Below are 24166 nucleotides of genomic sequence, written 5' to 3'. Positions count from 1 at the left end.
CATTTTTTTCCGTTTATCCCGGGGTCGGGTCGTGGGGGCAGCACACTAAGCAGCGACTCCCAGACTTCCCTCACCCCAGACACATCCTCCAGCTCCTCCATACTACTCCATACGACTACTAAATGGCAAATGGTCACGTTTTTGTACAGTAGTTTTCCACGTTCAAAGCACTTTACATCAAGAAACCAGTCAGCCATTCACATACAAGTGTACACAGACACTGGGGGGGAGGTGGGTTAAATGTTAAATGTCTTGCCCAAGGACACAACGACAGCGTTCATCTGTGGGAGCTGGAATCGCACCGGCGACCTGTGGGACGGTGGATCTGACCGCTCAACCGATGGCGTTTATGTCGAACCTTCAGATCAGTGGCGAAACACTTTACCAACTGCTACGACTGTTACAAATACAACTACTACTATAACTCTTACAGCAAATACTACGACTATTACTGGTGATACTTCTATTTAAACGCAACAAATATACTGTTGTGTTGAATCTGTCCTATTTGTCCTTTTTGCTCGTGTATTTTTGCACGTAAACTCAAGGTCTAAAGCCAGAGCGATGTCAGTTTTTGATTCAATCTTTAATCGTTCTTGATAGGCCTGCATTACAGACAACGGGCTAATATGCTAAACATCTCATTATAGATTTCTCACGTATTGATTTTCAGCGCAATGACATTTGCGTGAGCCGGCAGGATGCATACGGACCCTTCATGATTAATGCATGTTTGCTCAGCGCTTACTACACGCTCCTCCGCCGCTCCTGTCACAGCTGGGTTGCTCGGATGTGCGCAACTGCCGTCATGTACAGTGAACGTGAACTTTGACCCTTTAGAGCTTAACTCCACCCCCGTCGTGCTCATAAAGTCACATTTTTACACCACCCAAAGGCAAAAAACTCCATGCAGCTTATGAGATTTTAACACATTGATCATCTAGGTGTTATACTCCAATCAATGCCTCTAACTACCAATGGGCCCAATGTTCAACTGAGCTAGCGGGGGTCAATAAACGCACCAGTTCCCGAGGCTGCGGTGGATCAATGCTTTTTTTTCCCGTTTTTACTAACCCCCCTCGCTCTGCACTGTTGCTCTCTGAAAGGTCACAAAGTCTCAACCTGATAATAATTTGAGCGCAGCCCATAACAACGATCATCGCGGCCAATAAGATTACTGCAATCCGGTACATCCATGTGACCTCCGCTTTGACCTTTGAGTGGGATCCCTGTCTCAAATTAGTTTAAATAAACCCCCGAGCGCTGGGATAAAGGCTCAGATCAGCATTTTTATTGCACATTACAAAATGAAAGGTGGTGTTATGTAATACTGGCCTTTTGTGGTGGGTCCGGGTCATTCTTTTCTAACCGCGGTATGAAAGATATCAGAAACACAACGGCTAACAGGCTTATTATAAATCACAAATGACATATTCAGTATATCCAGTTAGCTTTGGATTAACACTAAGAAGTGCATTCAAGTTAAATGGCTACATTTATTGAGAGAATTCATTTAAAGAAACTTAAAATGGCAGAAACATGCAAATTGTAGAGGTTAGTAATAGTAATAAAGTATCATGATGCTAAAATTTCAAACTATTTTGATTTTAAAGGAATAAATGTGATACAAATTTTGCTACCACAATGCTAATTAAAAACACTTTTGTTATATAATGTGATTTTCCTCATTAAACAGTAGTCACAGTTCTCACTCGACCCAAAAACTGAACGCAGCAGGAAAGGTTAACGCTGGTTTATTACAAGAGTTTTTGGTGAATATTAACCAGAGCTGGCAGATTGACAAATATGCAGATTGGTAGAGTAGGGAGCAGACCTATGAGCAGATAAGTAAGTAGATGACACAAGAGTTTATAACAACAACAAACCGATAGCGTGATCTGCTGATGCAGGTGAGATTGTGGACAGGTGCGCCATCTGCCAAACCTGGTCTGGTCACGCCCACGTCATGGGAAACACACACGTGACAAAGAGAAGACTGGTACTTTTATTTATATTAGCATTTATGAGGTGTTATCTGTGTAACCCCTCAGTCATGCATAGTGGTCCATAGTCTATGTGTCTTATACTTGTTCTGATACAGCTCAAGATCATTCTAAAGCACACATGTCAAACTCAAGGCCCGTGGGCCAAATGCGGCCCGCCACGTCATTTTATGTGGCCCCCGACAAGGTAAATTAAAAGGTCTGACTGTCTTTCAATATCAGTTTTAGTCAAGAGATACAGTTACGCAGATATTTTTTCATATCTATGCAAATCCGTATGCAATATTTGTAACTTTAATAAACAATAAATATAGAAACGATCCATTTAACAAGATTAAAAAGTAGTTGCATTTATTTTACATTACATTTGGTTATATTTAGTTACATTTATACTGTCTTAAAGTTATATCTGGCCCTTTGAGAGCAGCTGTTTTGTTGATGTGGCCCTCTGTGAAAATGAATTTGACGCCCCTGTTCTAAAGCTATTCAAGAAAGGTTCATTCATTGACTTTTTTGTACTGACACCTGCTCAAATGATTATTGAGTTTCGATACTAGTTTTAGTATCGATTCATATCTGTTAGAAATCTACAAAACTATATTATAAATTGAGGAAAAGCTGTAGTTTGCATCCTTCACTGCCTTGTAACTTTCTATAATGTCCACCAGTCCACCAGGCATAGTATTTCATAAGGTAATGGCAGAGAGAAGAGAGAAGTACTTTCATTTACATTACCATGAGATGTTATCTTTGTAATCCCTCAGTCATACAGGTAGTTCCGTAGTGGTCCATGGTCGTATACTAGTCTATGTTGTTTTATACTACTATACTACTTAAAACTATTCAAGAAAAGTTCATGTCAGTCCTGTGAATCTGATTTTTTTGTTCTGATACCTGCTCAAATGTATTTAGTTTCGATGCTAGTTTTAGTATTGCTTCATATCTGTTAGAAATCTGCAAAACTACATTATAAACTGATAAAAAACTGGAAAAGTAGTAGTTTGCATCCTTCATTTTGGGTGACACTGCCTCGTAACTTTCCATAATTCTCTCCCTAATCCACCAGGTATCGTATTTCGTAAGGTAATGGCATAATACTTTTGTTGTAATATTTAAACAGTGTACACGTAGTTCTAGTCTGACGCTGTAAAAGCCAAATATAGGCAAATTGAACTGGTCTCATAATACTTATTTTTATATTCAAAGACTTTCCAGCTAGCAGCAAACAGATGGTAATCATTACATTTTGCATGAATGCCAGTAGGTTGTCTAATCTCTGTGTCGCTACAAAAGAGCGCACAACTATCTTTACCCTAGAAAATAATTATTGTCCTTGTATTTGATTTGAACTCATCTCAGCTCAAACAAAAGCATCTGGCAGAGTAATTACTCGAAACAATCTGCATCTAAACCATAAATCACTCACACAAGAAGCCTGCACATATCCCCTAAAGGCGCCGTTCTCCTGCTGATTTATACACGACAACAATACCAAAGGCAATCAAGACTATATCAAATACGTTTATTATGGCATACTAATGATAAATACTGCGAATATGACTCCTGACAACTGTTATGAATGGTTCTTAAATGCAGCGGTGAAATGATCTAGTTTGCAGGTTGGGGCAAACACTAAATCTACGTTACATCGTCAAAATATCCGTACTGATTAAATATAAATGAAAAATATGTGCGTATTTAGTTGGATGTTAGTTATACTTACACTTTTGCTTAACTTTACTGCTATACTTTACTATTATAGGTCTACTGCACACACTTTTACACTGCACCAACCAGCTATACTGACAATTTTACTCAGTCCAATTGTAAAAGTGTAATCGAAAATGTAACAAAATGCTTGAATAATAATCTGGAAAACACCTGAAGCGCAGCCACCAGGTTTAAAAAAGCGCCGCCACATCTGAGACTACGTAATAAAAGGAGCCGACCAAACAGATTAGTCCTCTATTCTTATGAACAAGTTCCTATTGGGGCGACAGTGGCTCAGTGGTTAGAGCGATGGTCCATGCAACAGGAAACACGCAGACAAAGTTCTATTGTTGTGTCGTTTACCCATTTTGCATAGTATAAATGTAGTGTGTGAGTACTTTGCGCAGCTGAAGTTGTATTTTAAATGTAGGTGCATCGATGGCAAAGACAGACTCACGCTTTTTCGTCAGTCTTTCCCACAGCAGCAGTGGTTACAGTAATACTTTACCATCACCGAGTACGCAGTGAGTGAATAACGACTACAGTGCAGCCCTTTGAGAGGCGTTGATAAGACTGTAAAGTGCAATACATGTGTAAGCTGTTATTATTATCATAGTAGGGCTTCATTTACGCCACTAAGTGTAGTTCTAGAGAGAGATATGGTTTTCCTTCATCAAAGTTGAAGCAGTTTGTTATCTGCACACACAGCTGCCCCTCGGAGGATCCTGTACGAGCTGTAGTCAAATCCGGTCTGAGGCAGGAGCTGAAAGTGACAAGCAGCCTGGGGTTTAGCGACACATTTCCCCTACAGCGGCTCTGTAATCCTCAAATCTGCACTCAACTTCTGAGGTGTTCACATTTAGGGTACAACCTCCTATAGGCCAGATATGTCAAACTGATGTAAGGCTGTAGTAGGAGTAGAGGTGGTAGAAGCAGGAGGCCTAATATACTATCTTAAAAACAACAGTAAGCCTTCATAGTTGTAGTATTAGAAGTGCTACATTTAGAGCGTCAATTAAATGCGATCTATTTACTGTACTCAGAAGGAGTTGCAACAATAGTAGTAGCAGTAGACACATTTCCCTCATAAAACCAATTAGCAACATCCATTTGCAACGCATTAGCTGTACAGAGCAGACAGCACAAATGAGTGATTATACTAACACAGACTATAGTTACATGATGTATTGACAAGGTTCAGTCACAGGACGTTTTTGTTTTCGTGAGGAATTGGAAAGTCATCACGTTATATAAAAAACAGTGCACCTCACTGAAAAGGAAAACAGGGAGATACTTCAAGAAGACTTGGGGTTTGGGGATTTGATCCTTATCTGCTGCGTAGCGAGTTGCTGACACCCCTTAACAGCAGTGAAAGCTTGCTGAAACAAACTTTTACAAATATTTACATCTATCTCTTTCACAAGTCCTCTCCATATACTGGACAAGCCCTGGAGGTACTCAGGAGCACCGAGGCATATCGCTGCTTTGTGTCCGGGCGGGTGAGTGATCCGAAAATAAACCACCTGGACAGTAGGAAATAGGTCTTTGTCTGTGGGAGAGTAAGTAGACTAATGTCAAGTCTAACCGCAGCAGTTAGCAATGTATGGTTTGTAAGCAAGTTAACGCTACGTAAAAGAAAGTGCTCACTGCACAGGATGGAGTCAGTTGTTGGGGAAAACCGCTAGTCCCTCCTGACGGCGGTAATCCATTTCTGGCGACAAACAGAGTCTTATAGAAGGGATGTAATAATCCTTTCTTTTGAGACTTGTTGGTACAGTGCTCAGCACAGCAAGCAGACGGCACAGTGCCTTCTGTCCTCAAAGTGACAGTAAGAACGACTGTGTGAAGTCACTGCGGACCCTTGAGTAGCACCTGCAGGGTTATTAGTAGTACAGTTATTAGTAGTAAGAGCAGTAAGATTATCAGTGCTATTCGCTGTGATAGCTTCAGAAGTTGTAGTCATTTCTCGTGCAGCAACTTTGTAATTCTCAAAATCTGAAGTGAAGGCTAGATTTTTGAGGGAACACACCTATAGGCCATGTATATGCAAAACAAGGGTATCTGACATCACATGGCTTTGATCTAACCAGGCTAATGAGGGCAACTTCCTTTTTCTGTCAGAAAATTCCAAAGACTGTTTATCTCATGCAAAGAACTTCACACTCAAGAAACAAAACTAAATTTAGATAGTCAGACAGCCCATTTATTTAGAAAGTTTTAGTCAGAGTAACTTTTAAAACAACGTTAAGTAATAACTGTCCCATAAATATATGGCCAATACATACAGACGCAGCGCTGTACCAACATGCCTAGGGACTAACCTTTGCAGAGGTGTGTAAATGACTAATGGTTATAGTGTTTTTAACATTATATTATGCCCATATAACTCTTGGTGTATTAACTCACTCCTTCATAGACATATTGCAGCACATTTAGCCTGAGCACACATTTTGTCCTCTCTCTTATCACATAGATGTCTGTCTGACCCCACGGTAACCTCTAGTTTATGACTTTTCAATCAAACTAAACAAACTCATTTTTCTATGACCTACTTTCTCTCTAACACAGACCTCACAGACTTTGGGACCGTCCATTATTGATGAGGTCACATGTTCTGTACCTTTACTGGGGTCAGCTGACTCAGCGCACCGCCTCGTCCAATCAGCACCACGGCTTTGTTAGCTCTGTCAGTAATGTGTGTGTGTGTGCGTGCATGTGTGTGTGTAGGTGTGTGTGGGATGAAGATAACAAACACTAGACAAACAGAGGAGGTGGAGCGATGCTGAAGTTTAGCAGGTCAGTGGACAAAGCATTTGATCCGGGCGGAGGGATCAATGTCGCCTCGGGGTGGGTTCATAACAAGCAAAGATGTTTACTCATGTTAGGGGGACTGTAAACAAACTGTCAGGGGCTGTTTTATAAAACTGGAAAGCTATGAATGGATCTAATTTACGCAGACATAGTTATTTACTCCAAAAATATGCAAATACAAAGCGATTACGTTGTGTTTAAAGTAATATACGTAGATGTTTTTGATCATTCGTTGACGGCATAGTCCAGAACATATTAAAAAAACGCTTTATTTTCCTTCCTTACCTGCTCGTCTCCATGGAGATGTCATTGCTTCGCCTGGAATATTCCACAGTACGGCATCAAGCATATCTATCTACCATTTATTTCATGACGGATTACTTTATTGCGCAAAAATACTTCATTATAAATCATTTGTTCCATCGTCTGAACAGGGTCGCCTCTACGCAGATCTTAACCGTAACTTTGCATAGTAATAGTTTTGACCAGTCAGCTTAGTCAACCGCTAAAATAATCGTTATCTGGGCAACTCTTAAAGCATATTTCAGCCTTGGTTTGTCTAAAAATGTGTCTAATATACAATGAAAATAATCATTTGACCAGTTGGCTAAACAAAAAACAAAAAAATGCTGACTTTTGGACCGCTAAATAATCATTATTTGCAGCCGTAGCAACTATTTCCATAGAGACACATCCCCATAGCCCACAATAATCCCTCTGTAAAGATAAACCAAAAAGTGTTGTGGTTATCATAGCGTACCATAACATTTCTTGTGGTTTGCCATGCTAGTTACACAGAGCAGCGACAACAGCTTGTTTAAACAAATTGGATTAAAATACATTAGAATTACTGTCCATTAAGCCTCTGTATTATAACCCCATTTTCATATAATGAGTCTGGGGCCAATTCAATTAAACTGATGCAACAAAGGCCCAATTACAATACGTCACTCCCACTGTAGGTCATGTGACTTTAAATCTAAACATAATAGATCGTCATACGCAAGTCTGTGTGGTGTATTGCCTCATCCACTTTCAAAACGTATAATGCTTTTTTGGCGTATAGTTAATTACATGATCTCGTTTAGAGCATCCTGATTGGTCCAAACATGAGTCGCAATCAATACTGGCCCGTAAATGCTGTATAATGAAGATACTCTAAATGGAAATGCAAATGTATGGAAATAAGTCTTGAATGCCATTTATTTTGTTCTAAAAAACAAATGTATGCTTATTGCTGACGTCGCCATGGTAACAGTACTGGTAAACCGAGACAAACCCGTTTCGCATTGTACCACAGTATAGAAGAGAGAACCGTGCGCTCATAAATGAAGCTAACACGGATGCAATCGCCTACTATTTATGTTCATTATTGTAATTATGTTAATATTCTCAGAGGAGCGCATTCATGGTTGATTAAATGTTAAGCACAATCATTGCACTTCATTTGATATATAACACAGTCTAATATGCATTTATGTGTATGTTTATTTTAAATATAGCCTATAGTCTAACCGCTTATTTAAATTATACAAAGAAGAGCCTCTGTAGCTGCTGATGCCCAACGTCATGGATTCAAATCTTCAACATAGAGGAACGAAACAAATTGTTGCCAGTCCCAAACCTGGTTAAACTCTTATAGATTATACTGTGAGAAGATCGCCCACTACTGGTCATCGGTGATAGAAGCAAAGCAATCCAGGGTTTGTTTGGACCTGGCTCGACGTGGGGATTTACTGAAGTCTATTTGAGCAACTTTCCCCACGGGATGCAGAGATCTGACCAATATCTTTTGTCAAACGGTTGTTTAAGGACGCACCTACGCTCACGGACTGGATTCAGGCTGTCAAGGAGATCTATGACATGGAGAGACGTTTTTTTAACCTTTTCACTGACACGTTCTGCTGACAGATGCAAAAGATATTGGGAGAAATGGATTTGTTGTTGTTAAAAAACTAGGTATTTTATTATGTTTGATATTGGAATAACTATACTTTGCATTGTTTCTGTACCCTTTGTATTGTTTTGCGGTCTGCTGTTTTTCCTTGTTCTAAAATACCTATAAAAATACTTAAAAATAAAGTATATATATATTTTAAAAAAACTTATAGATTATATAAAACATACATACCAGTTATTACATACCAAATTAGCGAAGTTAGCAAAAAAAAATGTAAGAAGTGTTCATTTATCAACATCATAAGACTTTATAGTGCAGTAGACTTATATCGCATAACACTTAAATGATAAATCTAACCACCAAAGCCTTATAGAATAATATAAACATGTATATTTAAGATTCTCACAGCGATTATTGCCAGTTTTTACGCTTATATTGTGACCTGTATAATCAAAATCATGAATCAACTGAATAATCTTGCTATCTTCATTACTGCAACTCAGCATTTTACCGCTTTTTTGTTTATTTCGTGCAACTAAAGCTACTCCTGGAGCCCGAAACACCCGCCCGAAGAGCCCCCGTGAGCCCCCGTGAGCCTCAGTCTCATCAGTTTGAATGCAGTCCATGTCTCTTCTATAGACAGCAGCACATCACAGACCCCCAGCTGCTGTCGAGCTGTAATTTATTATCCCCTAGCTCTGTTAAACTGGCCTGGCCTTTGTGACTGACACACCAGCACCTCCCGGACCTTCTCCTCCCCAGACGCTTCCCCCGCTGCACTCACCTCTTAAGCCTAATTAGCACAAAGGCAGCGGGGGGACCACATCACGATCACTGGATGGACATGGACTGGCAAAGGTCTGGAGCTGTCAGAGAAATAACACAGTCCTGACAGCGTGGTGTGAGCGTACAGGTAAAGAGTGATGATTGGAAATGGTTGATCAGATTATGAGCGTTGGGCTGATCAATAATGTTATGACAGGAGGTATTAGCAAGGGACTGAGGTGATGCAATATTTGTCAAGGATTTTTCAGTAGAGTCAGTAGTCTATTGTATTCATTCTATTTAAATATATAAAATACATAATACTTTTTTTTTTTTTTACTTAAAAGAATATATTTTTAAAAATGTAAAGGACTAAATGCACACAAGAAGAGTTGCACATTCATGTTTCTGTGTGAACATAATACATTTAAAGATGCACCGATAGATGGTCAGTCATGGAGATGTTATTGCTTTCCCTGAAATTTACTGGCATTTACTGAGTTGCAGGTGATTTAATAGATCATAAAACATTCATTCTACTTTGAGCGGACTTACCTCATTTGATCTTTAACTGGTGGCATCACCTACTTGTTTCTAAGTTTGTTACTATATTGTGGAACAGGCAAATAAGTAACATAGTATATCTTCAAGGCTTATCAAGGTTTACAATTAAATTAAATATAAAATTAAATATAGTCACAAGCAGCAATGATCGCCCCTAGCTCACCGCCATCCAGAGGACTTGCAGAGTGCTAATGTTTAATTAATGAAAACGTGGCTGAATTCAATGTCTCGTCATAGGATCACATTATGACATATGTCTTTTGGTTTGTGAGGAGGGGTGGTCACAATATATTCTTTGTTCCATATTGCCATGTTGTTGCCAAGTTTTTTTCAGGACATCCCTTTGTCATTCCCAGATATTTGGCTTGTTGCCGAGGCAACACGATGGGAGATGAGGTGTGGTCGTCATTGATCTTTTTGATCGAGACCATGTCACGGATGTGTACCAAATTTTCTCTGTCTACGACAAAGTAAAATTTTATTGTTCCATACAAATTTCCTACGAGGCAACACCCATTTTGGATTTTCTTATATCAGTCAGTTCAGGGCTGGGGAGTCCTTCAGCTGTAAGAGTTTGAGTAGAATCAGCCAAAGTAGGAACAAACACTAGTTGAAGTTTAATGACGAGCTGCAAAAACAAACCTGAAGTTTGCACCGTTGCCACAGCAACACCATTGAGTCTTTTAAAGAGCTTTTAACAAATTGTCATGTCCAACTTGTCGAGATGATACAGAATGGTTCTGGTGACGCTAGGGGACAAACCCCAGGACGAGTTCATTAAAGTGCGGGGACAGGAAATGCCGCCTTTGGAGCCATTTCAATTTGTGACCCATTGTGAGATTTGGTGATTTTACCATTAGAATAAGATGGAGAGTTTCTGTCATCGCTGTGGCCACGCCGTAAAAAATGTATCATGGGTGGCCTTGACTTTTTGGATCAGGATGCCAAAATGGAATTTAGTAGCTTTAGGGCAGGGAGTTTAATAACTGATTAAAATTTCAGTTCATATGTCCAAATGAGAGCAATTTGTACAAATCCAAAACTCGTCACACAGAAACCATGAGACTTGTGGCAAAACTTTGCATAGATGCTCCACCCTTTGAGATCATTTTTCCCATATTTGATCCTGTTTGTGTGTATGCCGTGGGAGGAGTTTATAAAAGTACAGCACATTGGTGATGGTGGTGGATCTGTTTGAGCGGACAGCGTTGCCATAATAATATTTTTTTACCTAACCTGTTCCAGTGTCATATTACATTGTCTTGTTAGATGGTTTCTATTTTTACCTTGTGTAAATGCACAAACAGTTTAGAGAACTAACCGTTTACCATCACACCGTGAAAGCCTAATGTGTCCTTGTAAATAAATGGTACAATACCTTTTAATAGCCTGCCTTTTTTTCTATCTTGAGTTGTTTGTTCAGCCTAATTTCACCCTCCTCCCCTCTTCACCTGTCACCCCGGGGTCCTAGTGTCACATAAACCACACACGGAGGATGTCTGCACCATTTTGCTAACAACATCATGGTGCACCTCCTGAATATTTCATAGGCCAAACAAATAGAAAATGGTTCCCTACATGAGAAATGCAAACAGCGACTTAATTTAAACAAGCACAAACACTGTAGCATCTAGATTTCCCAAATGTCACCAATGCATCGCTGAGTTTCACCAGTCCAAACCAGATTTAAATTGATAAAAATATTTTCACACGTTCCACAGACAAGGTCTTGTATTGGCACTAATTCCCACTGGGACGAATTGCACCGTAATTATGGCTAAGAAAGAGGCAATTAATTTTTTAATGGACTCATGGTTTATTCATAGCACCTATCCAGGCCGGGATGGCAGAACACACACTCACCGACGAGCTGCCAAAAGAAAACACATGTTAAAAACTGGCTATTTAACGCCTGGCCACCAACACTGATTATAATGCTTTAAATGTCCCTGTTTACTACTAATAGAAGTTATATAGAAATGGTACTTTGTATGTTGAATGTTGTATTGAGTCAAACTTTTATATGAATGTATGTTTCCTGACTGGTTGCTAGGGACAACATTTCAAAATACCAACTAAAACGGATGCCTACTTGGCCTATGATTTGTCAAGTTGATTTTTGCTGTGCTTTTACGCAAACTTAATCATACTGGAGTGTCCCACTGTCTACAAAGCTGACGTTTGATACCAGCTTTGACCACGGCATGTTGTTGTGTCTTAGCGTGTGTGTTTCTAAGTGCAGATTGGCAGCCATGTTTCCATACATCAATCCCAGGGCAGGTGCGGCTATAGAAGGAGAACTGAATGTAAAGTATTGTTAATAAGAGTGTTAATATGCTGTTTTTGCATGGATCTTGTGCCATGATCAATCTACGTATCCGAATGTGTGCCAATTTTGACAAAACGTACACATAAAAGAGTTGCATATCTCTCATCTGTGTTGTGTTAAAACATTTATTCCCAATATACGCCATCATCCTGCTATTGCCTTGCCTATTAATTGAACTATTATTCCCTTGATTTGGAACTTGACAGAGTTGATTTCCTTGAATGCTTTTAAATCTAAACTGAGAGGTCTCGAGGCTGACTCCATAACGTGCACTTGTTTTTCATAATCTGTTTGTCTTTTCCTGTTGTCTCTTTGTAATTATGTAACTGTATTTTTTAATTGCTGCTGCAGCTTGGCCAGGACTCCCTTGAAAAAGAGGTTTTTAATCTCAATGGGACTTTCCCGGTTAAACAAAGGTTAAATAAAAAAATGTATAAATAAATTAACGCCACATTTTACCGTCTAATGAAGCAAAACGTGAGCCTTTTTTTTTCCTTGATCACACTCCATCCGATGCATAATAGCAATGCATTCTTCCAAAATGGCTCCTCTGTATAACTACCCAATTTTATTTCGTTTTCTGTCAGTTTTTTCTGCAAACCTTTCGCCCTGCCTTCTGCAAACCCAACTCAAATCCACTGAGACCAATTCAGCCCATTGTTCGGGATAGTAAAAAAGCACCCAAACTGGTGACACACATTGCTTTGGTAGAATTGAAGAGGTTACAGTGACCCCCCCAAAAAAATCCCCTCCTCTCCCACTCTTTCTCACTTACTATTGGGAAAACAGACCATTACATGAACCTGAATGTGTATTGGTTGCGCAGAGTGAAAGCTAAAGGCACAGAGCTGGGTGTTGCCTGACGTCTGAGGCCAGTAAGACCGGTTATTTTGTCCTAGAAATCCATTTACACTACAAGCGCTATTTACCATTTTCCACCCCACTGTTAATAATAAGGCCCTATGTTACAACACGGTGCATGGCTGCTTTGCCACGTGCGAAACTATCAAACGTTTTTTTCTTCTTCCCGCTGACTCTGCGCCCCGAGAGACTGATTAACAATTCACTTAAACAGTTTTGTTTGTGGAAGTTAAGAGCTTGGATCGAGGTCACGCGCGGTAATGACAACATGATTAAAACGCGTCTCGTGAACATCTGATAATCTTAATCTGTGCGTTTTTGCAATTGTTATTATTATTATTATTACAATTATTACCTCAATTTCTGCGTACGCCGGTGTATGAATGTGCGTGTGAATGGGAGAGCGGTTCCTTGATGTAAAAGTGTGACAATTTACCATTAATATTCGATTCTTGTTCCTCCAAAATCTTCTTGCGTGCAATAATTTGACTTAAATTAAATACCTGATGCCCTTCCTGGTCCAACTCCAGCCCTGGATGTAGCATAACCTCATAACGCGCTGGCTTCTGATGGCTGATGATTGATGATATCCAACGCAATCATAATGAAACAAGCTATTTTTTCCATTAGTCTATAACAGCAAGACAATATCCAATTTGTACATTTGATTAAGAAAATAATTATGCAAAATTCTGATGATTAACAACACGCTTCATTTCAATTTGAGCTTAATTTGACAAAGACAAACAATTCACCGCACCAGCTGCCATTATAAGACAAAAGTTAATATATAGATTTCATATATGGTGTGCAATAACGCGTCACTACCTGTATAGTATCAATATATTGATTATGCGGTCATGCCAAGTAAATTGAAGTATTCTCCTGACAGTTCATCATCCCCAGTCGTTCATTCTTCTTTTGTTCAGTTCTACGCAGGTCACAGGAGGGTCACACGGAGCCTATCCCAGCTGTTTTGCCTAGCACCACGTTACCATAGAGCTACATTACTATATTACATAAACATCCAGTGCGTGCTTTTAATTGAATTACGCTTATTAGAGAATCATGGGAGAACACAAGCCCCAGGACTCATGTAAGATATCGCCATTTTTTGTTTGAGAACTGCTTATAATTATAATCGCTGTAAATTAAAACAGAGGTTGTGGAGATATTGCGTTGATGGCCATTGCTTTGGGAAACTAATAGAGATTTTAAGTGGATTTTTAAGGTCTATTTAACCGAGTTCTTTGGAAATATAATGCAAAAATCCAATTCTCTGGTTTAACTTTTCCAGCGCGTTCAATTTTACGGTCACTTAAAGCCTGATATTTATCCCGCGTTTACACTGCTTTACAGCCTAAATGTGAATAGTGTCACTATCAGACATCTGTAATCTATTTTTTTAATCGGATTACTTAAAGCCGGTTACTTCCTCACCCTGCCAATACCTGCCTGTGTAACGCGTGTCCACCTCTGCTAACCTGCTCATCCTTTCTGTACACATTTTACCAACACAAACTCCCCATTCCCTAATTTATCACTCGGCTGCAGCTGGACTGGAAGTGACAGATTTATTAGATAGCCATTTGCGGCCCCGTGTCCCGCTGCCAAAGGAGGGTCGCTACGGAGACAGAGTCAAAGCTGTTTGATGACCCCCAGGTGATAATGACCATACAAGATAGAAGGACACACGCAAGGACATAGAGTTAGATAGGGGACAGTTGGGCACGTGATGAGGGGGAAGGAGCGACACATCTGGGATCTAGGCCTATGTGTGAAGTCAGGGCCAGTCAGCGATATCAGATATATTGTACAGTGTTACTGCAGCTAGGGGACAAATAGACATTGCCTTGGGTAGACTAAGACACGATGTAAAAATGGGAAATGGCTATAGATCTAATGCAGTGGGTCTCAGTGGTGCAGGTTCGACTGGTGATCCTGTGACAGTTTGAGAAAGATGTGGCTTCCAATCTGTGCCTCACACTACACTTTAATAAAAATATTGGGGGTAGTGTCTTGCCCAAAGTCTGTATAAACTGTATAAACCATAAACAGAGGGATTTGAACCTTTTAGAACAGCAGATTGCACTGTATTTACCACAGAATTGTCTTTATACTATTGCGGAACAGGTGACCCCTTTGGAAAGTAAAGCAAAATTGTACTACTTACTGCTATAAATCTTCATTTTTTTAATATACTTCTACAAAAATCAGAACATACAAATATTTTTTCCAATGCAATGTTCATCTTGTTCATATTCTTGGACATGTTCATAGGGAAGGTGTGTATTTTCAGACAAAATACATTGAATTTTGTTAATGTATCTCACTTCGATTTATCCAATTACACGTGTTTTTTTGTTTTTTTGTTGCTAAAAATGCACATTCATTCTTACCTAAGCAGGTTCACCTCTCCCCAGATCTGACCTGTAGCCTTGTAGCCTTAGCCTGGTGGTGTCACTTGCTTGATAGACAAATTTAATGCCATACTATGTAACATTCTAGGCAAAGTAAATCTATAATCTATGGAGACAAGCAGTTGGCAGACCCTAGTTACACAGTTCACCTTTAAACATTTGTACAAATAATATAATATTGCTTAGGTATAAAGTATTTGAAAGTTTGATGTTTTCTGAGACTGCTGTGAATGTGTAAATCACTTATAACACACAGCTATATGAATAATATATCAAATGAATGTATAGCATCAATAGAGCTAATTACGTTATGTATAAGAGACATATGAGATGCAATATGAAAACAGACAAAAGGGCAGCTCTCCCCTCAGGTTTTTCAACAAACACGCACAGTGACTGTCATAACATTTCAGCATCTTATATTACAGTATGCACCCTGTTTCTCCATGTTTAGTTTACCATTACTCAGATTACTCAGATGGCTAATTGAATGTAATTAAAACATAACCTATAATTCAATCGTGTGTATAAAATGAATGCTGGGAGGTGTTTAGTGTGCATCGACAGTGTGCAGTGTAGAAAAATACCTTATGTTGTGTGTGGAGGGTATGACCAGATGAAACTTGGCTCAGGTCATTGAGAACACTTCATTCATACACTTGTAAAATCACTTTAGTGTGCTACCTTGATTTTGGATAAAGTCAAGATCTCATTTTTAGTGAGAAAGACCACAGTGTTCCAAGTGCTAAGTATTTTAATAAAACTACAAAATTTTCAAAATACACCCAATGCATTTATTCAACAAAGATAACTGCCTCTTTCCTGTTATTCACCTATATAAATCAACGGACCAGTTCAACTTCATGTGTGTATAAAACATACATTAAAGGTTCTAAACAAAATTGTGTCCTTTAAGTCATGTTGGAATGTTATTACCTTATCCAAAACAGTTGTGTTTTGTTCGTTTGTTTTATTCACATATGCTTGAGTAATCCTTATTATCATTATGTCTACATCTCCAAAGCTCAAAATGTACTATTCCACCTTGTGAAGTCATGTAGTTGTAGTATTCAACTTATTAGCTACTATTTTACCCTTTTTTCAGCAGAGATGCTGGGCTGGAATCATCAACACACACACACACACACACACACACCCCACACACACACATATATATATAAAATCTTCCTTACCCTCCGTGGGTGGTCTCATCCTTTTTTCCACACTCGCATGAGGGTTCTGTGCAGTATCTTTGCTGTTCCTAGTACTGTGCTTTTCTGGACTGAGATGTCTCTGCTGTTGCCACTTCTTCAGTTTGGGGGTCACTGCCCCGAGGGCTCCGATGACCACGGGCACCACTGACGCCTTCACCTTCTAGGCCTTCTCCAGCTCTTCAATGAGTTCCTGGTATTTCTCTGTATTTTCATGTTCCTTTTTCCTGATGTTCTTGTTACTTGGTACTGCAGTGTCCACCATACATACGTACATACATACATACATACATACATACGTACATACATACATACGTACATACATACATACATACATACGTACATACATACATACATACATACATACATACATACATACATACATACATACATACATACATACATACATACATACATACATACATACATACATACATACATATACTTTCTCAGTATATTCCTGCTTTGAATGTAGCCTGTCTCAAAACTACAGTACGGTTGATCCAGTAATTCGACATAATAACCCTTATATTGATTCTGGTCAGGCTTTAGCTCCATTATATTCATGCTTATGGCTAGATAGGTATTACATTTGTTGCCTGTGGTGAATGCACACAGCAGCTGCAATGCAAAATAAGTGCTGACTAGTGCAGATGACATAGTCGACGTGTTTGCTTGTGAAGTATAATGCTATAATGCAGACAGAGGGGATGAAGCAGTGCAGAATTGGTAATGAGGAGCTTTCATTATAAATTGGTTTTAGCTGGAAAGTACTGGATACACATCAGAACAAAAGAACAAAACCAGCTATTATACACCTTCCACGTTTCATTTCCACATTACAGCAACGGGGCATGAGATAAAAGGCCGGCCAAGGATGCTTTTTCTGCTCCCCTTTTTGAGACTCACTTAGCTCTCCTTGCGAGGGGGGGTTGGGTATCTCAGTTTTCTCACGACCTGATACCGGCTGCTTGCGTCGTGAAAGGACAGCACCACGGTATAGAGATTTTTTTTCGCTTTAATTTCTGACCTCAGTGGGCAGTGCGTATAGTCTATCCATGCGTGTTATTGGTGCGTGGGCTTTAAATAGTAAATAGCAGGGCGGGGCTGAAGGGCATTGGACCAATCAGAAGCCGAGGTGTGGCTCGTCGGGGGCGGTCTTACGCAAAGGGGGCGGAGTTAGAGGCGGAAGCGTGCCTCGGCTGATCTCTCGCTGTCATTCGGCCGCGGTCGGTTTCAGGAGACAGGGGCAGCCAAGAAGCGCACAGGAATAGGCTGGCTCTGTTGGGAAGATAGAGATAAATATATAACGGAATTAAGCGGACAATGAAACCGATCGAAAAAGGCTTGTAACGCAGCTGCAGACAAGTGTAGTTCACGCGCTGCCATAAATCTATTTTAATGCTTTAGTCCAGATTAGGGAGCCGTGTCATTGAGCAGGCAGGACACGTCAGGAGAAGGGAGAAAAAAAGACTGCACTGTACGAGTCAGCTCTCCAGTCTTTCCATCGTCAAAAGCGTTTGCCTGCTGTGTTCCTCCTAAAGACATCACCTCGCCCTCAGCCCCGAGGGGAAGGCTCGCCGCAGAGACATCGCAGAAGGTGAAAAGAGGTTTTATTCTCCAGTTTCCAGTCTGAAGCTAGCTCTGCTGCTAACGGCTAGGAGCTAACGTGCTAACGTATGTTAGCATGGGTTGAAAACGTCACCAAACTGACAAGAAAATGTTTTATTTTATCTAAAGGGTGTGACTGTCGACTGTCAAGCCACTCGTGACGATGTCATAGGGAATTACAGCAAAATGATGTAGTTTTTCGGCTCCTAAAAGGTGCAAGAGAAACTATAGATCTTGTGACAGCTGTCAAACAAGGTCGACAGTTTACAGATAAACGTTAACGTTTGGAAATACCGTTTAAACGGATAGTTTGTCGCTATTTTATGTCACGCTCATATATTCAGGCAGTCTTTTTATTGGTGTCTCTCAGCTGATAGTGTCTTGAATTGAGAAGTAGGTGGAGCATTACGAATTCGGATCATTAAGTTGTATATTTGAGCTGAATGCTGTATGTTCATGACAGTTATTACACTACTTACATAGACGTCCTTCCAAAATCTACGTTTGGTTACTTATACCATTTTGTCCGATTGAAAAAAAAGAAAAAACATTGGTCTACAAATGGTTTAAATTCTGTAAATTCATTTTTACAGGATTTAATCCATTTGTAATACAGGCCAGAACTCGAAGCAGATGAGCCATATTTGGCTGTACTCTAGCCCTACTGAAGTGTGTAGAAGGTGAAGGAGACTATCTGCGTAATCATGGGTGTAGACTAGGCTGGTGTAGGTAAAGTAGCTCTGGGTGTTTATAGCTAAATACTAGAAGGATAGATGTAGTAGTTGCATGTGAGGAAGCTGTGAGAAACATATGGGTCAGGTGACACTTGTCTAAAGCCAGAATGTCCAGCTGTATGTAAAGGGGGGGGGGGGGGCTTGACTAGTGCCTAGTTCTTAATAATTAATTATATTCATGTGGTTTGTTGCTGTTAGTGTTGCTATGCTCTGTTAGGGCAGGGCTGTGGTTCATTTGAGTGTGTGTCTGTGCACTGGTGGAGGGTATTTAAGTCAGGAATGTGTGGGTCCTGCACAGCAGTGTTACTCGCAGCGTTAGAGCTGCCAGAAGCTCAGCTGTAGTCTTACAAGTTGGCAACGTCACGGGGTTATAATTAGCCAGAGATGTAACGTTAACTGGTTTGCTTTTTTCTCCACAGCTCAAAGTAAGAAGGGAAGATTGTTCAGTTAGAGAATGAGCTCATTCATTGTCAGTGTTGTGTGATTATCATATGTCTGAGAAATCACTGAAGGACTAACATGGCTCCAACAAAAACATCTTTTATCCTACACGGAAATATTTTATCTTCTCCTTGTTTCCAAATTTCTTTATCAAAAACGTACTAGGGGCTTTCTGCTAACTCATGCCATTCTGTGTGCTCTGTCTCTGTAGGTCTGAACGATCACGGGATTGCATTTGTGTGTGGGGGGAGAAAACAAATGGGGGATTACGGCTTTGGAGTCCTAGTTCAAAACAACACTGGCAACAAGTCCACATTCCCGGTCCGAATCCACGCACACCTGCCGCCCCCACACCATCACCAGAATGTGTCGCAGAGTCCCGCCGCCTTCATAAACAGCAGCACAGCCGCGGGCAATGGCTCCACGGGAGGCTCCCCCTGGCTCTTCCCCGCCTCAGCCACCCACAGCAGTGTGCAGGACGAAATCCTCGGAGAGAAGCCCAAAGCACAGCAGCAACAGCAACAGGAAATGCAAGAAACGCAAGAAAAGCAGCAGCTGTCTCCTGGGAGTCACCAGGATGGGGGAAGTGGTGGAGGAATCATTTCAGATTTGGAAAAAGCGCGTTCAGACGAGGCTAAAACTGAGAATGGGAACTCTGAGGGTAGTAATGGCAAAGAAAAGCTGCGCCTAGAGTCTCCGGTGTTGAGCGGCTTTGACTACCAGGAGTCAGGCCTTGGGGGCACGGGGCCGGTCCAGTCCAGCACCACCTCGTCCTCTCTCACCGGCTTCAACAACTGGTCGGCTGCCATCCCGCCTGCGCCTTCCACCATCATCAACGAAGACGTGAGCTTCTTTAACCCTGCGTCTGCCAACAACGGCCCTCTGCTTTTCCAGAACTTCCCGCACCACGTGAGCCCGGGTTTTGGAGGGAACTTCTCCCCTCAGATTGGCCCTGCGGCTCTGTCTCAGCACCACCCGCCTCCTCCGCCGCACCACTTCCAGCACCCGCACAGCCAGCACCAGCAGCACCGCCGCTCCCCGGCCTCGCCACACCCGCCACCGCCCTTCTCCCACAGGAACGCTGCTTTCAGCCAGCTGCCACATCTGTCCAACAGCCTGAACAAGCCCCCCTCCCCCTGGGGCCCGGCCAGCTACCAGAGCCCCTCGCCCTCCTCCGGCTCATCCACGTCTTGGAGCCCCGGCGGAGGTTATGGCAGCGGAGGTGGAGGTGGCTGGGGCGGCTCTCAGGGCAGAGATTATCGCCGAGGGCTGAACGGAGGAATGACCCCTATCAACTCCATCTCTCCTCTCAAGAAGACCTTCCCCAACAACCACGTGGCCTCGCAGAAGTACCCGCGCAACAGCCCCGCCTTCAACCCTAAGTCCTGGATCGACGATGGAGTGGGACGCGGTGACAACATCTTCCCCTTCCAGGTCAGTCCTGTTTCAGAGGTGACGAGGTTAATCATTTAATGTTTCAATGCTACCTTCATCTCTCTATGATCCATATAGCAACGATCAAAAATGCCAGGCCAAGATACAAACAACCAATAAATATATTTCCTTTTTATTCATAACGTTTGTTCAAGTAAAGATATTCCTGCACCTATACCCTCATCTTGATTTTCAATTCTCTACCAGCACAAACACGTAAATTCACTTGCCCCTTTTCCCTAGTGGAGCTCACCAAATTTCCAATGTAGGTTTACCCTGTTTATTGAACCACCTCTAGTCCCACCGCTGCTTATATTTTCCCCTTCTTCTGCTGTCTGTGATTGGCTGAAAGCTACACACCCACAAATGCCCCTGACATGTAAACAGTAGAGTAAAATGGTGAACAGTAGATCTGTAGATTTAATCATACGTTCAGCCTCTTTAGGGACACTGGTATGGGATTAGAAGATTGATGTCCATGTTTATATCTTAATTTAATTTCTCATAAGAATTGTGCATTTTCCTTTATCTTTCTTTGTGCACCATTTATTCTCATCAACTGACCCGAACGATCGCACTCACCTGTATGTCAGTCATATTAGATATTAGCGGTATTATTTCATGCTTCATGTATAGCTGCTATTTTTAGACTTAGGGGGAGGGCTAGTGGATTTACATGGTGCGTTTGTTAGCGCATTAGCTTAAGCAGCAGTCTTCGGGGTACGCAGTCTGTGCAGCTGTGGGCCTTTGATGATGACTAATGTGGGACTGTCACTGCAGCGGTGTGTGCCACGTTCGCAGGGGCCGGGGGAGACACCAGAGAGGAGGAGAGGGCGATGGAGAGGCAGATAGGAGGAGAGAGAGTGCGTTCACGATGTTCTAGAGTCTGATGTCATAGTTTCAGGAGGAGAGTAGCTGCCTTTAACTCTATGGACAATTCTTTGTGGATTTTCAGTATTTTTCTTTCAAAAGCGAACGGTGAATTATCTTTTTTGTCATTTTTTTTGTAAAGAAATATGTCCTATATAATGTGGTTTGACATCTTTTCATCTGACAACATTTGAATAATCCTGCCTCTATTTATTTTGCATGAGTGACTTTTTTACATGGATCAGTTTAGGCTGTCAAAGATCATATCAACTTTGGTTTTTCATCGATTGATATAATACTTACAGAGATATTAACCATAAACCCGAGATTTGTATTTTGACAGTTCTACAGTAGAATTTGAGACTATGGGCAGCTCATAATGTGGCGATATCACGTGAACCCACACTAATGTCTGAGTTAAAGTTGTCAAAAGTACCGAAAATCAGATTCTAATTGATACTAAATCTTGTATTGAGACTAGATACTAATTTGAGCAAATATCGATACTAAAAAGTCACATTCACAGAACAGAAATGAACCATTCTTAAAAGCTTTAGAATGATTTTGAGCTGTATCACACTCAAGTATAAGACCACATGGTAATATAAAGTGAAGTACTAATATTTAATGTCAAAAAACACATCTGTATTGAGTATCGAGTCTATTCTTTAGCCTCAAAATCAATTTTTGAAGATTTAGTATCATGACAGTGCTCGTCTGAGTTAAAATTTAGAGTAAAGAATCTAGAAGTTAAAATGAGATTCCTCGATTCATAAAATAAGCGAGGTTGTAGCGTGCCTTTTGATTGATGCTGCTCCTTACACTTTCCCTCTAACAGCTTTATCAGTCCATCTTTTATACTGTGAAACGAACGCCTAATGATTTTCTGGATTACGACTGTATTATTAATCACACAGGACATGGCTGGAGCAAGAGCCTAGCAACACGTTTGGAAAATGCCAGCCTACTTATAATGTGATTTTGATAGCTGCCCCCACACACATACGCACACAGATGCACGCACACACATGCACGTGCACGCACACCCCTACACACACACACACACACATACAGTCAAAGGAGATGGTTGAGATAACTGTATTATCGCTTGTTGGGGACAGCCGATACGATTGATGGGAAGAGGCAAAAGCAGCATCGGGATGAATTCGTTGTATTGATCCTGAGGTGATTGATTGAGTCGGTCATTACAAGGAGGCTGGGTAGGGCAGGGATGAGGGTTGCCATGGTTTAACAAGGACCAGAGACGCAAATAGACTGCTTCAAATGGAAAGTGGGGGCTGGAATCTTAACCCTTTCCATCAGGTCTAATCATTCGATTAGAGTGTTGTCATGATACTACAATTTCGAGACCAAGGAATTGACACTCTTTCTTCAGATACTTTTTTTCCAACATTAATTTCTAGTACTTTCTTTTCTGTGTAATTCCTCAGTCGTCCAGGTAGTCCACATATACTAGTCTTATGTGGTCTTATACTTCATTTCTGGCCTGTGAATGTGACTTTTTAAATATCGATATAGCCTAGTCTTAGTATCTATTTTCTCTCTGATTTTCAATATTTTTGACAATCGTATGCTGTTATATTATCAGCAAGTCTGCAAAATTATGTTGTTAAGTGTTAAGTAGAAGAATGCATTTCAAGATGTGCATAATTATAATTTGGCATTCCTTTTTCTTTTCACCTACACAAATGCTGTTATTATTCTAAAAACAAGGCAGCATTTCTGACCTGTAAACAACAGTATTGAAGTTCGGGTTTTCCACACTTGAAAGCACGAAATAAGTGAGAAGAACACATTCTTAATTTAGAAACTGAAACTATCCTAAGCGCTTGAGGGCTGAATAATTCGTGCCACTAACATTTTTTAAACCTTTATCTGTTCATTGCATATTGGAAGAATTTCTTATCACATTGTACAAGGTTGCTCCAAAATGGACAATTTCACTGCAGTGAATGAAATGAGAGAGATGCCATTTGAGTGGCTGCTTTGGCGATCGTACGGCATTGGATTCTATTATGCTATCTTCTAATGTCTCACTTAGGAACCTAGGTCAAAACGACATGTCTAGACTTGTTTCCCTGGATAAGAAAAGCCAACTGTACCACTGCTCACTCTAAAACAACAGGCTAATTGATGCTTTGTGTCACGAGGTCAACACAAATTCAGACTATGAACAAATCTGTCTGTACATTTTCCGTGTGAAAAAAACATTTTATTGTGAGATTTAGATACTAAGAAAAGGATTTGCTCAATACTTAACACTGATTCTGATACTATGATGATACAAATAAAAAAACACTCTTTATTTAGACAATAAAACATTAAATAATAGTACTTTCTTTTATATTACCATGTGGTGTTATATCTATGTAATCCCTCTATGTTATACTTGTTCTGATACAGCTCGAGATTATTCTAAAGCTCTTCAGGAAAGGTTCATTTCTGTCCTGTGAATGTGATTTCTTTTCTCTTAATACCTCC

General features: G+C 40.6%; 1 protein-coding gene across 1 annotated transcript in view; it reads left to right on the top strand.

Annotated features, from left to right (window-relative positions):
* Positions 1-17789: 17789 nt before the first annotated feature.
* cpeb4b (cytoplasmic polyadenylation element binding protein 4b) overlaps positions 17790-24166 on the top strand; it is a 41710-nt gene continuing 35333 nt past the window's right edge. The window contains exons 1-2 of the mRNA XM_033978747.2: positions 17790-18174; positions 19572-20794. Of these exons, the coding sequence (XP_033834638.1) occupies positions 19619-20794 (1176 nt within the window). The 5' untranslated portion in view covers positions 17790-18174; positions 19572-19618. The remainder of the gene's footprint in view (positions 18175-19571; positions 20795-24166) is intronic.

Source organism: Periophthalmus magnuspinnatus, chromosome 14, assembly GCF_009829125.3.
Source record: "Periophthalmus magnuspinnatus isolate fPerMag1 chromosome 14, fPerMag1.2.pri, whole genome shotgun sequence".
Lineage (NCBI taxonomy): Eukaryota > Metazoa > Chordata > Actinopteri > Gobiiformes > Gobiidae > Periophthalmus > Periophthalmus magnuspinnatus.
The sequence above is the reverse complement of the archived record's forward strand: the minus strand, read 5'-3'. Positions and strand labels throughout refer to the sequence as shown.